General features: G+C 34.3%; 1 protein-coding gene across 1 annotated transcript in view; it reads right to left on the reverse strand.

Annotated features, from left to right (window-relative positions):
- Nucleotides 1-1,687: 1,687 nt before the first annotated feature.
- Nucleotides 1,688-15,562, reverse strand: part of DARS1 (aspartyl-tRNA synthetase 1) — a 62,412-nt gene continuing 48,537 nt past the window's right edge. Inside the window, exons 10-16 of the mRNA XM_037523288.2 lie at nucleotides 11,482-11,629; nucleotides 9,500-9,646; nucleotides 8,239-8,281; nucleotides 6,573-6,653; nucleotides 5,505-5,616; nucleotides 4,772-4,843; nucleotides 1,688-2,295 (exon numbers count right to left, since the gene is read on the reverse strand). Coding sequence (XP_037379185.1) covers nucleotides 2,204-2,295; nucleotides 4,772-4,843; nucleotides 5,505-5,616; nucleotides 6,573-6,653; nucleotides 8,239-8,281; nucleotides 9,500-9,646; nucleotides 11,482-11,629 — 695 coding nt within the window. The 3' untranslated portion in view covers nucleotides 1,688-2,203. The remainder of the gene's footprint in view (nucleotides 2,296-4,771; nucleotides 4,844-5,504; nucleotides 5,617-6,572; nucleotides 6,654-8,238; nucleotides 8,282-9,499; nucleotides 9,647-11,481; nucleotides 11,630-15,562) is intronic.

The following is a 15,562-nucleotide window of genomic DNA, read 5'->3' on the forward strand; positions in this document are numbered from 1 at the left end:
GTGAAGATGAACTTATTGACTTAAACAAGAAAGTGGCAGTGATGGAAAGAATGAAGATGATCTCAGAGGAAGTGACAATAGGAAAAACTTCACATTAAAAGAAATCTCAGAGATATTTTATGACATTTGAAGTATTGAGGATGAAGTGCTGGAAGCTGATCTGAACCTAGGAAGGAGTATGTCAGTTCACCAAAGCATGGGAGTGGTGGTCACTTCATACTAAAAGTTATATAAGAAGGGAAGCATAGTTCAAATTATTCTTGATACTTTTTTTTAACAAAGGATAAAACACTAATAAAACACTAATTCTCAATGTTTCTAATGTTTAAAATTACGTACTAAATAAATGCTATTTTACTATTTCTAATTACCCTGTACACTTATAACTAACACTACGAAATTTTTAAATTTGACAAATTTTAAAGGTCATGGGACAATCATATTTTCCCTCTGACTATTAACATTGCTTTGTACAGTTTTGGTAGTTTTCAGGGTCCTACACAATGATGCAAAGCAAGTACTGCCTGTATTGTTTTTCAATTATTGATTACTGATTAACATCCTATAATATGGGTCTAGCAGGTTTTTTTTGATTTATTTATTTATACAAGAACCGGGGTATAGGCCAGATGTGTGGGAGGGTGAGAGGATTCACCATTATGTGTGGTTCAGTATAAAATTAAAATTACCATTGGGCCTCCCCAATGGTGCAGTGGTTGAGCGCTGGGCTGCGAGGCTGCCCGCAGGCTCTGCAGTGCCGGTTTGATTCCTGGACGCCAGCGAGGGTCCCACATGGCGCGCAGCCCTCTCCTGCCACCCACTGCTCCCCTCAGCAGTGTACTTCGTCAGTCTGCCTGCTCTGCTCTCCCCTCTGGCTCTGGTGAATTCTCTCACCCTCCCGCGCTTCTGACTGTACCCAGTGCTTGTATAAATAAATAAATCTTTAAAAAAAAAATTAACATTACCATTAACATATGCAATAATATAGAGAAAAGTATTTCTATTTATAATTCCTTCACAGAAATTTCTTTTTTTTTTTTTTAAAGATTTATTTATTTATACAATAGCTGGGGTACAGGCCGGAGGTGCAGGAGGGTGAGAGGATTCACCAGAGACAGAGTCGGGAATAGAACAGGCAGACAGAAGGCACTGCTGAGGGGAGCAGCGGGCATGACAGGAGAGGTCTGCTGCGCCACGTGGGACTATTCCTGGCCAGCCGGGGATTGAACCGGCACTGCAGAGGCTGCAGACAGCTTCACAGCGCTGCACTCAACCCGCTGAGCCACCGGGGAGGCCCCTTCACAGAAATTTCTTTATGGTGGGGAAGATGGGAAAGATGGGAGAGCATTTTTGTGACATTCACTAAGTATTAGTTAAAAATGAAACAGAAAATTCTGTGACATTTTTAAATCTATGTAAAATAAACTATTCACCCAAGCTGCCAACTTTAAAAATTCTATCCTTATCCATCTGAATTTAAATATTGATAGAAATACATGTTATAAGTATATCAGTTTTCATTTGCTTTTAGGCACTTGTATAAATCAGTTGTGTATTTTTTTCTCTCAAATTATAAAATGACAAGAACTAATTATAAAATCACACTGCCATGAAATTACAAAGACAATTATAATTAGCTTTAAAATTTTATTGAAACTCAAGTTTAGAATTCAACAATTTAATGCAATTATATTGAATATTTTCTGACCAGTATTTTTACCTCCTTTACGTGATTTCTGGGCATATTTTGTAGAACTGACTTTCTACTTAATTTTTCATGTTATGCCAATTATTAAAATCTAAGATACTTCCCTAAAATATTACTTATCTCAGTGTCAAAATTTTATAAAATAAGCTTGAATATTGAAAAATTTAAGACATTAGTATTATGGCCACTTTTCACAGTGGCTATCCGAAGAAAAAAATTGTACACAACCTTAACTGTTTAAAATTGTTAACATTTATTGTAGTCATACAATATGAATTTTTAACATAACATATGAATTATTCATTAAAATGTTCAACCATTTCCTACAGAAGTATGTCCCAAGTTATAAAAATCTCATTTTAAAGTACTCTGTACGGAATTAATCCAGAATTATGGCACTTTAGAGAAGACATTTATTCTATTGCATATTTTAAGTACCTAAGGTACAGCCGGTCAATAGCAGATTACTGGGAAGACTAAAAAGCATGGCTTTCTTTAAGGAGTGAGTCGTTTTGGATCACGGGGAAACATTGAGGTTTGACGAACATTGTGCAATCCCAAAAACAGCATAGTTACTCGTTCCAACCCTGGGGAAAACAAAATAATTATTAATTCCTTTTCTGAAAACTTCTCAGGGTCTTATTGAAAACTACCAACATAGTATCACTGACTGATAAAATACTCTTCCTTTTGGGGAACAAAAATGACTTGTGATTTTGAGTTTATTTTGGGTCTGTTTCAGAAATACAGATGATGCTGTAGGTCCTTAATTGTATGAATTCTGTGAAATGTGAACTATAAATCTGTGTGTCTAAAACTCATGATTTAAACAAAAAAAATTATAATCCTATGGTTTCAAATGAGACCAGATTCTAATTATGTAGTCCAGTATAAGATGAGGGCCCTAAACTTGCTCAGGGAATTTTATTAAGAATGAAATTACTGGCGGGCTTCCCCTCGTGGTGCAGCGGTTGAGCGCTGGGCTGTGAGGCTGCCCACAGCCTCTGTAGCACCGGTTCATTCCCAGACCGCTGGTGAGGGTCCCACCAAAAAAAAAAAAAAAAAAGAAAAGAATAAAATGACTGGCAATCTATTGTAATCCAATAGACACATGGTGGTGGTTTCTAGTATAAAAGACTAGACAATGATTTTGCATGACTTAAATACTGTATTACTGACAAAAATGAAGGCCAAGAACCACTTAAGATACAGAACAGAATTAGCAAGGGAAATTTTTGTGTGCAATTTGATTTATATATTTTACTAAAGTTGTAGAAGACCAATATATCAACAAAGAAAGCAAGGTTAAAGAAAATTTTAACATAGCACTAACTTTTAAAGGAGTAAGTTACTTTTAAGAAAAAAATATAAAAGAATTAACATTTTTATTGCTGTTACTTACCAGATGTAGATTTGAACCTTGTAATTTAGTAACCCTACAGTAATCTAAACAAGGCACTACATATCCCATTTTGCTCTCAAATGTTAGCTATCAAAAAAAATTAAGGTTAAAATGCACATTGTTAATCGGCATGAAAGTCTGTATAATAAAAAATTGCACCTTAATGAAAACTTTAAGATAAAAAGCCTTATCTTTCCCATGAAAACTTAAACAGGAAGCTGGTTAATAAGATTATGGCATACACTTTTCAATACATTCTTTGTAGTGATAAAAGAAAGAAGGAAAAAAGCTCTTTAAGTATTGATAATAAATGAATTACAAAATATAGTAACTGAACAATACAAGGTACTGATGGTTTATATGGTATGTTACAATTTGTGTTAAAAAATTTTTAAAGTGTAATTTTGCATGTGCAACATTTATCTTTGTAATGGTAAACAGAAAACTAGAAAATACAATTTTCTGTAGAGAGTTGAATGTAAACACTTCTACACCCTTTCAATTTGAATTTTTAAAAGTAACCTGTTCACCACACAACCCTAAAACAAATAAAAACAAAAAACTTTAACAAAACTATACATTCAGAATTCTTTTCAAGAGTCTTTAATATGGACATCCAAAGGTTTTAGTTAGTATCTTACATATATTCTGGAAGTGGCCCTAAACATCAATAAAATGTTGTATTTAAAAAAAAATTAGCTACAATTTGAGTTAACTTGAGGGAGATCTTTAATTTGAATGAACTTATTCTCTATAATCTGAACTGATAAATGCAGGGAGAAAACAGGAGACTCAAATTATAAGATACCTTTTAAGAGAAAAAGAACTGTATTGCAATATTATTTTAGAATATACAAGTTCACTTTTCATTTTGTTTACTAGAAACCAAACTTTCATTTCAACGTAACTGACTTTAAAAAAATTCTTGTATGGGCCTTCCTGGTGGCGCAAGGGATTAAGCACCACACTATAAAGCAATCCGAAGCCTCTGCAACACAAGTTCAATCCTGGCCAGCCAGGGAGCAACCCGCATGGCACAGCACACCTCTCCTGTCTCGCTCCCTGCTCCCCTCAGCAGTGTATTTCAGTCAATCTGCCTGTTCTGTTCCCCTCTCTGTCTCTGGTGAATCCTCTCACCCCCTGCATCTCTGGCCTGTACCCCAGTTCTTATATGCATAAATAATCTTTAAAAAAAAAATCTTGTAGGGGCCTCAGGTGCCCAGGTAGCCTAGGTGTTAAGTCTCAGGTGCTATCACCTAAAGGCCTGAGTTTAATCCGGCCAGGGAGCTAAACCTGCATATGATACAGTGGACCTCTCCTGTCTCACCCAATGCTCCCCTTATCAGCGTATTTCAGAAAATCCAGGATTCTGCTCCCCACTCTCTGGTGGATCCTCACCTCCCACACCTCTGGCCTACACTGCAGTTCTTATACTTAACAAGTAAATAAACCTTTTAAAAATAAGTAAATAAAAAATTCTTGTAATTCAAATTTATCTGATACTTAGCACTTATGAATGAACTTGTATGTAAGCAATAACAATGTACAAAATTTACTCTTTTGATTCTAATGATAAAGAAATTGAGTTAACAGCGAATGAGCATTCTGCCAAATGAAATCTAATTGGAAATATTACTGTTATAATAGTAAAGAACTATTACCAATGCCTCCGCCAGCATGAGGAGGGGCTCCAAAGCGAAAGGAATCAATGTATGCCTTAATTTTCTCCAAATCTACAAAAAAAAAACCCAAACATAATTTATCATTTCATTTAGCCAAAAAAGTACAAAAGCGATTATTTTTCAATGAAGATGAAATAAAATGTTTCTGGGAAGTCTTTAAAAAGTGTTGTTCTTTAATTTGAAAAGATATACTCACTCGTATGTTCACTACAGCAATAACCAAGATATGGAAACAATCTAAGTGGCCAACAATGGGTTATTGGATAAAGAAAGGTGTGGCATATGTCACAATGGAATCCTACTCATCTATTAAAAAAAAAAAGATGAAATCTTGCCATTTTTGGCAACATGGATGATACTGGAGAGAATTATGCTAATGAAATAGGTCAGAGGGAGAAGGACAAGTATCAGATGACTTCAGTTGTATGTGGAGTATAAACAAACAAAGCAAAGGGATAAAACCAAACCAAAGGAAACCCTTGGACTTTGACTACAGAACTGAGGCTTTGTAAAGTAGGGGGATGTAAATGGTAGATGGTGGGCTGTGGTGGACTGTTGGTACTTTGGTGAGGGATATAGTATGGTAATAAACACTGGAAGAGGTGTGAACTATAATCCTAAAACAGTGGTGTAAATTAACATTACTTCAAAAGAAAAAAATGTGTTATTTTCAGAATATACATTACCCTCCAAAATATATTTAATTGCTTACCAATGCCATGATGTAAGGCTCTTTCTGTTAGCAGCTGAGGATCATGTATTCTTTGAGCTCCTGATAGTATTTCTTCTCCTCTCATGAACATATCATAAGAGTTGGACTCTTTCTGCAGGAAAAACAAAAACCACATTTCAAGTGGCTATCATTCTGTTATCTGTTAGACATGTGGAAAAATAATTGTGTTGCATTAAGTCTATTTTTTTTTTACCATTAATATTGCAACCTGCTTCAATAATTTCTTTCTCTAAAACAGGATTTAGTTGGTAAGCATTGAATAATAAATTCTATCTTGCCTCTATCAGACTGTGGCCCCTTCTTCCATACCTCTCAGTAACAAATCAGAGCATCGTATCTGACTTTTAAGAAGCAGTGTTCTTATATCACTTTATCATCTGACATATTTTAAACTGTGATATAATTTTGGGGCCACTTTTAGAACTTCAAATTATTAACAAGTGTTAGTCTTAAATTTTTCAAATTTCTTTTTTGTTTTAAGGAAAATAAATCAAACATCAATTTACAACAGCTTAAATTGTCCCCTATCAGGTTTAAACTCACTTTTCCTATCTTTCAATAAACTAATGGTCTTAAAGTTTGATTCCTGGAGCAATAGCTTCAGTATTTACCTAGAACTTGTTAGAAATGCAAATTATCAAGCCCTACCCAAGACCAACTGGCTTGATTGATGGAACCCAGCAACTGCTATAGGTGATTATAATAAACTAAAGTTTGGGGACCACTACAATGGAAAACAAAGGCCACAAGACATTATTTAGATAAACTGTCATAATAAATGATGGCTGATACCTGCAAGTTCAGTAATATTTGTTAATTTTTCCTCATAAATCTTCCCAAAAAAGGTCCATAAAGTGATACTTAATATAGGGTTAGAGATTTATTTGCTAGGATATTCCAATTTCACAATATCATTCTGACCTGAACTGAGAGGAACTAGTAGTAAAACAAATGATGTTACATAGAAACTAAAATTACTGATGAAAACCATTATACCCATTATACTATTTAACTCCAACACAAGTTATTTAGAATCAAATTACTTACAGGATTTCTTGGGTCAGGCATGGTATAGAAAGGTCTTACAGCCAAAGGATATTTATCAAGAATATAGAAATCTGTATCATACTAGAAAAAGAATAAATACAATTAACATAGATTTTCAAAAAGTTTAATGAAAGTAAAAAGAAGGCTAACATACTGGTAATTAACTGTGTTTTTTATATGTAAGTTTTGTTTTTCAAAATTACTAATATTACACTGAGTATATACTATAAGTATTCTGCTTTTTCAAGTTACATCTGTATCCAATACTATTTTGCCATACCATTATAAATTCTCCTAATCCTTAATTATTAGGAGCTGTTGATTAGATTCATCTTTTTTTGGACAGATATCTCCAATTCCTCATTGGACAGATATCTCCAATTCCTCAATTCCTCATTATGATAAAATAAACGTCTTTGATTTTCATTTTTTCCCTTGCCATTGTAACTCATTCAGTCTTCCAGATGCATTTTACAAACGGTTTTGCTAAATAATCCAAAATCTCTTAGGAATTTACAAAAAATAACATGAAATCTAGAAATTATTTTGGGAAAAACAGACATCTTTTACAATATTAATTTTCAAATTTTCAAACCTTGATTACTTTCCCAGTAGTCTAAATTTCTTAGATAGCGAAATTAAATTTGGTTTAGAAATGAGAACTCGGACCCTTCTTGGTGGCCTAAGGGTTAAGTCTTAGAGCTATCACCATGGAGGCCTGAGTTTGATCCAGCCAGGGAGCTAACCCCCATATGGTGCAGCAGACCTCTCTTGTCTCGCCCATTGCTCCCCTTAGCAGTGTATTTCAGTAAATCCACTGTTCTGCTCCCTACTGTGTCTGGCGAATCCTCTCACCCAGCACCTCTTGCCTACACCCAAGTTCTTCTATGCAAAGAAAAAAAAATGAAAACTACAATTGAAAGATATAAATAATATTAACAAAATTACGACATTTTTGTTAAGAATACTTAATATAGGATCTGGACTAAATCAATCACATTTCAACTGTTTGGATGTTTATTATTTTTGGTATAAAACTGGAGAATAGAAGGAATGTTAACAGCTGACAAATTGGAAATGGCTTTACTGAAATAGCATTATAGGGATAAACTCAATGTGAGGTTTAAGAAATATGCTAGTTTCCGATCCATTAACAATTTTGCGTGCAACCAGCAGGAGGAGTTCAAGGACTGTTTTCATTTCATTACACAAGTCTCTTATTTCTTTAAAGACCACACTAAGTTTAGCTTTCATTTTGGAATTTTAGAAAATGAGATAGGAAAGTAGTTTTCACATAAGAGGCAGAAAGGAAAAATTCACCTTTAAGCGTCAAGCCTGGTAGTAGGGGTACAGAGGAAAGACCATTTCTAAATAATTTCTTATTATATGAAGTCCTTTCTAAATAATCTAACAACATACCACTTTTAGAGACATCTCAGTACACTTTAGTACAAAAATCAAGAATCAAGTAACTAAAATAAAATGGGTAATGCCTATTTGAATATTTTCCTAAGAATTTTTTTTGTTAATAATGTATTCCTTGGCTTCTATTTATTCTGGAATCATACTATTCTAGGAAGATTAAGGTTCCCTCTGCAACTGTTCTTTAGTACCAGGATACATTTCATATTGAAAGAAAGAAATCAGGTATGTACAAGAGTCCTACCTTTTCCTTTACCAAACGACCCAACAGTTTTTCATTTGGTGTACTGAAAAATAAATGAAATCAGGTGTTTGAAGATCAAAATGTAACTTAAAAGATTTTAGGCCAATAAGGCTCCTTTTCTATTTGAAGTTCTCAAAAGATAAAAAATTAGCCAAAATATATAGTTGTCTATTCTGCTCCCTTTTTAAAGAAGGGAGCTACTGAAAATCACTTATGAATGTAGCTGGTACAGTGCCTTAACATTTAGTAGGTGCCGTTCAATACTTATTTAAATAAACCCATAAATAATATTTAGTAATTCACTGATTCAGAAATAACATGGGTAAAATAATTTCTTACAATTACATATACTAAAAGTTCACTATACAAACACAGGCTATTCTTGGTTTCAGTTCAAAATGTCCTCTCCTTTTGATTAATTTTTAATCAAAGGTTTACCAAACAAAATTATTTCCAAGTCTTTAAAAAATTTCTATTGCCAAAGGTTGCTATTAGCTTCTATCCTATTTAAGAACAATTTCCAAAGTACTTAAAATATTCCCAACTTCAAGTAATTATAATTTGTGGTTTCCTTTAAAATGTCATTAAGCAATGCAGGGGTTATTTGATATTTAAAGATGTGTATGTATCTTTTTGTTAAACAAAAATCAACAAAGGATTTTTGAGTTAAATATTTTTAAAAAAAAATCCTTACAAATGACAATAATCACTCCCTTTTCTACCTACAACATCCACTGCTGTTATAATGATGGCTTAAATATTTAAATTCAAAACGCTTGCATAAAATATAAGTAGTCATTTCTAATTATTATTAATCTACCTAATTTGTTTCAAAATTATAAGCTGTATGAACTGAATTTAGACAATATTGTATATCAAATAAAGCACAGTGATTTTTAAAACCTTGAGAGAGCTTAACAGTTTTATGTGGGAATGAATTTAGTCTCCTGTAAACACCACTGATTTATAAAGAGAGGCAATATATTAGATTAGAGGCAAAAGTTCCTATATTCTTTAAAGCATTGCAAATATGAGAGGGAAAACACAAATGGTTTATAAACAAAACTACTGAAGCTTAGAATTAAATGTGGTCTATAAAAACATTCTATTTCAGACCATACATTGAATAAAACATTATCATACTATATATTATATAAAACTAAGGTTTGTCAGCTGGGTGAAAAAAAATCATTCATTTTTATACTCATCCTTTCATACTTTAAACTTAATTACTAAATTTCTAAAAATCACAAAGACAAACCTGAGATCTTCTTCATCTCCCATTTCAATTCCAGCTTCCCTCAGCATAGCCAATGCTTCACAATACTCTAGTCTTAATGTTGGCTCCAAAAATTTGAATGGTTCACATGGGAACTGTTTATTCACCGTCTGAATTTCAGTTTGAAACCTAGTATGACAATGATTTAGGTAATAAAAATGTGAGATAAATGTTTCCCCCACAAGAGGTCGCCATGACAATATATAAAATCATTCCTTCACTCAGTGTATTCACCAGAAAAAAAGTGTTATCAGGAAATTAAAAAAATGGAATTTAAGGGGCCTTCCTGGTGGCGCAGGGGTTAAAGTCTCAGCACTATCAAGCTATTTCCAGCCACTATGGCAGGAGTTCCATGGCCAGCCAGGGAGCTGACCCACATAGGGCACAGTAGACCTCTCCTGTCTTGCCTGCTGCTCCCCTCAGCAGTGTATTTCAGTCAATCTACCTGTTCTGCTCCCCACTCTGTCTCTGGTGAATCCTCTCACCCCCTCATACATCTGGCCTATACCCTAGGTCTTATATGCATAAATAAATAAAAATAAATATTTTAAAAAATTAAAAAATGAACTTTAAGAACTTTAAGTTTTCTTTTTTTTAAAGATTTATTTATGCATACAAGACCTGGAGTGTTGGACAGAGTGTGTGTGTGGGGGGGAGGGAGGATTCACCAGAGACATGGGGAGCAGAACAGGCAAGTTGACTGAAATACACTGTTGAGTGGAGCAGCGGGTAAGACAGAAGAGGTCTGCTGTGCCATGTGGGCTAGCTCCCTTGAACTCATGCTCCAGTGGCTGCTGATAGCTTCACAGTGCTGACACCTAACCCCTTGTGCTACCAGGGAGGCCCCAAGAACTTAAAGTATTTAATACCATTTCTCAATCTCATGTTGTCACCACAGTAGCATTAAAGGATTAAAAACTTTATAATTCATATCAGCTAACTATTAGAAACATAAAATACCTATTTTGTGAGACATTAAAAAAATGACGTGTTAATCCTTTAACACTTGCTATCATCAAGAAAGACCAAATTAATGAATACTTGTTTTATCTCCCCCCATTATTTTTTTAAGATTTATTTATTTATTTATACAAGCACTGGATACAGTCAGAAGCGTGGGAGGGTGAGAGAATTCACCAGAGACAGAGCGGGAAATAGAACAGGCAGACTGACGAAATACACTGCTGAGGGGAGCAGTGGGCAGCAGGAGAGGTCTGCACGCCATGTGGGACCCTCCTCCAGTGGCCGGGGATAGAGGCTGCAGCGCTGCAGAGGCTGCGGGCAGCTTCACAACCCAGCGCTCAACCGCTGCGCTACCAAGGGAGGCCCAGAACTTTGCATGATCTTTAAGGGAGAAACTATTGGCCAGCTTAGAGTGTACCTAAAGTGAACATTTTATATAATGCAATTTTCTGAACATTTAGAACATGTCTAATAATTTTCTGTAAATGTTGTTGATTCACCAGTCTAACCTTTGCTGAGTATTGAGTGTAATTATAATTTGATCTAAGAATTAACCATTCCTGACACAGGCTTAATTTATACAGACAGATTCAGTAGATTAGAAAATAGTAGATTGAAGGGACTTTTTACCTGTGAGATGAATAATAATTCTTTCCTCAATTATAACAGCTGAGGAAACTGAGGCAGAGTTAAATAACTTGCAGGTTAACACAGTTGTATAGCAGCGCTAGGATTTGAACTCAAGTTACCTGAATCCAAGTTCTTAAACACTACCCCATATTACATCCCAAATAATGGATCTGCTATAAAGTAATATATGCTGTTTCCTGAGACATTCAGGATGTCAGCATAAAAGAAAAAGTAAATACAGTTAGGCTGTTTGCAATCTGGTAAACCACCACCAAAATATATTGTATATATATAACACACATACATATATATCGCCAATAAAACCTTTTTATGTTTCAATTAAAGAATTGTTTTATTTTTTAAATATTTACCTTTCTTGAAGTCCTTTAAATATTTGCACTAAGGTGTCAGCAATTTCTTCCACAACTTCATGGTAATGGTAATTAAAAGCCATTTCAATGTCCAAACCAACAAATTCTGTTAGATGTCTGTGGGTATTTGAGTCTTCAGCTCTGAAAACTATAAATTCAAAAAAGAAATTCATAATAAACGGTTTTTTAATTTTGGAGAAGATGGGAATAAAATACAAAATTGTATTTACTAGTGTTCAAATGGCACTATTTTCTTATCATTATAGGGTTCAAAGGACCTTTTCTAAGTCATCTATTTCAGCTTTCTCTTAGATGGCAAATTCATTACAAACTCTTCCAGTCAGGTAGTAGAAGCTATAACAAATGTAAATTAATAAATGGGGCTCACTCAACCCCAAGGGACTGTAAAACCCTGAAGTGCCTTTTCAATAATTAAAAATAGGTTCAATAGTGAGTCCTCCATTTTATTAAAACTTGACTTAAGCTAAATGAAATCTGTACAAATGAAGGAACCTTATGCATATATTCCAGCCATTACCTCAGTGCAGCTCTTATTATCTTCACTGTACTTTCTTCCTTTCCAGTTTTCCTGACTATAGCTCTGCTCCATCTTTCACATCATTGCATGAGTAATATTCCTATAATACATCCTTGGTAACTCACAAAGGATCCCAAATGACTACTATAATAAGATATAAGATGACCCAAAGTCTAAAACCTATGTTTTTATAATTTAATCCTACCTTTTAGTTCCCATTTCTTCTTAATACTAACTAGTCTATTTTTATTTCCTTCCATACTCAATGCTTTTTACTCATCTTGTTTCCTATGAATGCTATCTCTAGAATGCTTTCTCTATTTATCTGTATCTCCTACACTGTCCTTAAAGCCCATTTCATTCTGAATTTTCCTTTATGGTGACTCTAGTAAACTCCATCTTTTCTCTCTTTTACACTATCTGTACTACATAATTAACACCAATCTGCTGACTGTACAGCACAAAATGATTATTCAATGTGAAAATCAGTTGATTGCTATATATAAACATGTCTTAATCTGTCTTGGGGTAGGGACAATGTTTATTCCCTTGTCACTTGAGGAATGGATTGCATATCCATCTGCAATACCTGGGAGTCTGTGAGAACTGTAGAATCGTAAACCTCACCCATGATATACTAGTATTTTAACAAGACTCTCAGATGATTTGTGTGTACATGAATATTTGAGAAGTGCCAGTTGATTTTTCCTTTATGCACATGGTACCTAGTGTTAAGACCATGTATACAGCAAGTATTCACCAAGTAACTACTTAATAAATTCACAAAATTAGCAGAGAAAACAAAATGAATTAAATAAAACAAAAATAAACTTTCAGACTGTTCTGACCAATTAGTGGTTCCCATTAGGGAAAGGAGTAAAATCAGGTAACAGGAGACAACTGTATAGTGAAAGATAGAATTGGACTTGTAGTGGTTAAATAAATGTTATACACACACACACACACACACACACACACACACGTTGACTTTTAGTGATGCATAGCTGAAACATAAATAATGTTAGAATGCAATTTATTTCAATAAAAAAAATTTCAGAGAATTAAAATGCTTACTGTCAGTTTCTTTATTGGCAAGTATTTAAATTTCATCAAGATATCAAAAAAAGATATTTATAACTTAAGTCTTAAAGAATGAATTAAAATTGATTTTTGCTTGTAATTATCTTCCCAAAAAGTCTGCCTCATGATTATGTGTTTGAGTTTTAGCAAACATATCTTAATCTATTAAATATCAGATATTTTTTTATTTTTTTATAATAAATTTTTATATTCCCCATACAATTGCAACCCCCCCCATTCTGACCCCAATCCCTCCCCTCCCGCCCCCACCCCCCAAAAGTGTCTCTGGTTCATAGTTTTTTGTTGATTTTGATTTTCACTTTCTTATAGTTATTCATTTTCCTGGTCCCTTATTTAAGTTTTCTAGATTCCTGCTATGAGTGAGACCATCCGGTATTTTTCTTTTTCTTTTTGGCTTATTTCACTGAGCATGATCCCTTCCAGCGACATCCATGTTGCTGCAAATTGCATGTGTTTATCTTTTTTGAATGCTGAGTAATATTCCATGGTATCCAGTCATCTATTTTTGGGCATTTGGGCTGTTTCCAAAGCTTAGCTATTGTAAACAGTGCTGCTATAAACATAAGTGTGCAGGTGCTCTTTGGAATTGATGTTTCTGTGTCCTTTGGGTAAATACCTAGGAGTGGAATTGCTGGATCATATGGAAGCTCTATGTTTAGTAGGTCCAGAAATCTCCACACAGCTCTCCATAGTGGTTGGACCAGTTTGCACTCCCACCAACAGTGCAGGAGAGTTCCTTTTTCTCCATAACCTCGCCAATATTTGTTGTTGCTACTTTTTTTAATATGTGCCATTCTCACTGGTGTAAGATGGTATCTCATGGTAGTTTTGATTTGCATTTCCCTGATTACAAGTGATGTTGAACATTTTTTCATATGCCTGTTGGCCATTTGCATTTCCTCTTCAGAGAAGTTTCTTTTTAGCTCTTCTGCCCATTTTTGGACTGGGTTATTTTCTTTGTTGTTGTTGAGTCTCATCAGCTCTTTGCAGATTTTTGTGATCAGTCCTTTATCATTAGTGTTGGGTGCAAAAATGTTCTCCCAGTCAGTGGGGTTTCTCTTTGTTTTTGTTATTGTCTCTTTTGCTGTGCAGAAGCTCTTTAATTTGATGTAGTCCCAGCTGTTTATCTTTGCCTTCACTATCACTGCTTTGGGTGATGTATCTGTAAAGATGTCTTTGATGTGCAAATCACGTAGTGTTTCGCCTATATTTCCTTCTATATATTTTATGGTTTCAGGTCTTATGTCTAGTTCTTTAATCCATTTTGAGTTGATTTTTGTGTATGGTGTGAGGTAGTGGTCAAGCTTCATTCTTTTGCATGTAGCGACCGAGTTTTCCCAGCACCATTTATTGAACAAACTTTCTTTGCTCCAATGCACAGTCTTTGCTCCTTTGTCAAAGATTAGTTGACCATAAATCTGTGGGTTTAATTCTGATTTTCTATTCGATTCCATTGGTCTGTATGTCTGTTCTTGTTCCAATACCATGCAGTTTTGATGATTATGGCTTTGTAGTATAGTTTGAAGTCTGGGAGTGTGATGCCTCCATTCCCTTCTTTCTTTTTCAGGAGAGCTTTGGCAATTCGGGGTTTTTTGTGATTCCATATGAATTTCATCAATAATTGTTCTATTTCTTTGAAGAATGACATTGAAATTTTGATTGGAATAGCATTGAATCTGTATATTGCTTTTGGTAGGATGGCCATTTTAATAATGTTTATTCTTCCAATCCATGAGCAGGGGATGTCTTTCCATTTCTTTGTGTCTTCTTCTATTTCTTGTAACAGTGTTTTATAGTTTTCTTTGTATAGGTCCTTTACCTCTTTTGTTAGATTTATTCCCAAATATTTGATTTTTTTTGTTTCAATAATAAAAGGGATGGTTTTTTTGATTTCGTCTTCAGATTTATTGTTTGAGTATAGGAAGGCTACTGACTTTTGTGTGTTGATTTTGTATTCTGCCACTTTACTGAACTGATTGATGAGTTGAATTAGTTTTTCTGTGGAGTTTTTGGGGTTCTCTATGTATATTATCATATCATCTGCAAATAGTGATAGTTTGACTTCTTCTTTTCCTATTTGGATTCCTTGGATGTCTTTCTCTTGTCTTATTGCTCTGGCTAGGACTTCCAGTATTATATTGAAAAGCAGTGATGAGAGTGGGCATCCTTGTCTTGTTCCAGATCTTAATGGAATTGCTTTCAGCTTTTCACCATTGAGAATGTAAATATCAGATATTTTTAATAGACTTTAGCATATCATCAATATGAAGAACAGTACAAACAGTAGTAACAAAATAACAGCTTTGAAATAAAGTTGGTAGCAAAATATACAGGGGTATATATATTTGGAAATTTACAACAGTAGTTAAATAGCCATAGAAGACAACAAAATATATTACTTGAAAGACTGTAACTACCTGCTCTTTAGTGTCTGTAGAATGT

This window comes from Talpa occidentalis, unplaced genomic scaffold, assembly GCF_014898055.3.
Source record: "Talpa occidentalis isolate TD23 unplaced genomic scaffold, MPIMG_talOcc4v2.1 talOcc4.3, whole genome shotgun sequence".
Lineage (NCBI taxonomy): Eukaryota > Metazoa > Chordata > Mammalia > Eulipotyphla > Talpidae > Talpa > Talpa occidentalis.